Below are 2,104 nucleotides of genomic sequence, written 5' to 3'. Positions count from 1 at the left end.
CTGGAAGAGTCTTTAATTATAAACTTCAGCATTCAAAGGATCTCTGTGGATACTGTGAGGCTACTCAAAAATGTTCTTTGTGGCGGGAAAGGATATAAAGTATGGTTGATTATTTTTTTAACTACCTAAACAATGGGAGACAATGAGGTGGCATATTTAAGTGCCACTTCAGAATGGCACAGTGGATCAGCCTACGGTTTCCACTCTTCACTGACGTTAGGATGGCAGGAAACACTTTGGCCAAGGAAGAGAGATTAAACTACTGTTCTCCGATTCTAAATGTTTCACTCTTTAAAACAAATGTTTAACCTAGACTCTCTTTTTGCTCTTTTTTTGTAACTTAGTGGTTGAAAGTGTAGGCGCTCATCAGACAACTGTGTTTGAAACCCAGCTCTGCCACTTGCTGGCTGTGTGACTTTGCAAGTCACAGCAGCTTTCTATGGCTTGTTTTCTGCATCTGTAAAATGAGGGTAGTAATAGTTCTACCTCATGATGCAGATCTGAGAATTAAATAAGATGTCATGTGAAGGGTTTTGCACGGCACTTAAGTAACGCATTTGGTCATATTACACATTCTTACTATTCTGGTGAGAAAGAAATACGCTCGGAAAATGCACCCCTGCTTCTCTTCGCCTGTTCAGAGTTTTCTCATTCAGGTCCTTCCATGGGGCCCAAAAGAGTGGTTGGTTTGAATTTTAACTATTGTCAGTTGTATGTGCCTGTTCATTCCCGCCGTAACTAGGTTACCAGTCTCCTGTGCTGTGTGTGCTCGTCCAGGGGGCAGCAGCCATAACAGACCAAATAGTAAATACCTTGGGCCTGGGGCCGTGTGCAGTCTGTCACATGTTCTTCTCTCCCCCTCCCTCTTCCTTTTCTCCTTTCCCTTTTTCTTTTTCTTCTTTCCTATAAAAGTGAAAAACCTATTACGTTGAGGGCCACACAAAGCAATCTGCAGGCCACAATTTGCTGACCTGTGCTATAACATGGCCAAAATCTTGAATCCTGGGGTTATTCTCTCATCATTCAGGTCAAAAGATACTAGTCAAAAAAAACAAGAAGTTTTCATCTCAAAAATAGAGTCCAGTTGAAAAATAACACTATCTCCTCTCTCATTCCCAAACTCCCACGCGCCTTATGTATAAGGAGCTTATAAGACAGGGTTCATGAAGGAATGAATCCATTAGAGCGAGTCTGACAAACGTTGCAACTTAGAAAAGCTCTGGGTCTATGATATTACTCCACATTCACTTGGAGCCTCAGATCGTGATTTTAATTTTAGATTCCTGAGATTTTGCACCATCGGGTCTCATGCCTGGAGCAGTCATGTTTTAGGGAAATAGCGTCTGTTGCTGTGAAGTAAGCAAACCGTAATGAACACGAGCGTGATATTTTTTCACAACAAAAATGCAAGCAAAACCTTTGTGAAATGACAAATTGAAAGTGATGATGGTAAAGCAAATATTTAAATTCACGGCTAAAATTGTGCTTGTAAAATATCATCGCCAGGGAGAACATTCAAGTTCATCATTCTTTAAGCTGCAATTCTCTGTAGCGGCATCATTCCACACAGTTCCGGAATGCAGGGAGGGAATGCTCGTTTTAAATAAACTGCTTTCTGGCACTTTTAAAACTGTGCACAAGCAAGCTTTTCAGGGCCCATTCCGGTCTTTGAGGTGTTCGTGGGCAGGAGGTGTCTCTTGTGCGTGGTTACTCTTCATGGGGCTGTCTGAGGGGTTTTCTTCCGAGTTGCAGTTTTGCTGATGGCATGGCTTCATTTATCCCTAGGAGAGTTCCAGTGATGGAGGCGATGGCATTTTTAGTGAAAAGAAGGATGACAGCCGGGCAGGTGAGACTTGGGTCTTTCTGAAAGCGAAGCAAAGTAAGACCTCAGTTTATAGTTATTGTGGAGTTCGTGTGTAATAAAAATGCTGTTTTTTAAGGAGGCTCTTTTAAAAAGCCAAGTAAGTTGACCTTCATCAATCTCTTCTGGTGTCATACGTGGACTTTAATATGGCTCTGTCAAGCTTCCTCCACCTGCATTGAAATGCAAATGCAAAATCAATGATAATACAATAATGCGTGAAATCAGGATGGAGTATGAGAA

The 2,104-nt window shown here is 41.7% G+C and overlaps 1 protein-coding gene across 9 annotated transcripts in view; it reads left to right on the top strand.

The window, feature by feature from the left end:
• CHD6 (chromodomain helicase DNA binding protein 6) overlaps window positions 1-2,104 on the top strand; it is a 188,458-nt gene that overhangs the window by 154,692 nt on the left and 31,662 nt on the right. For 8 of the 9 annotated variants that reach the window (XM_023534463.1, XM_023534459.1, XM_023534464.1 and 5 more), the window contains one exon: window positions 1,786-1,846. The exons of the other annotated variant lie outside the window; for it this stretch is intronic. In XM_023534463.1, coding sequence (XP_023390231.1) covers window positions 1,786-1,846 — 61 coding nt within the window. The remainder of the gene's footprint in view (window positions 1-1,785; window positions 1,847-2,104) is intronic. 9 annotated transcript variants of the gene reach the window in all.

The sequence above is a fragment of the Pteropus vampyrus genome, unplaced genomic scaffold (assembly GCF_000151845.1).
Source record: "Pteropus vampyrus isolate Shadow unplaced genomic scaffold, Pvam_2.0 Scaffold125, whole genome shotgun sequence".
Classification (NCBI taxonomy): Eukaryota; Metazoa; Chordata; class Mammalia; order Chiroptera; family Pteropodidae; genus Pteropus; species Pteropus vampyrus.
The sequence above is the reverse complement of the archived record's forward strand: the minus strand, read 5'-3'. Positions and strand labels throughout refer to the sequence as shown.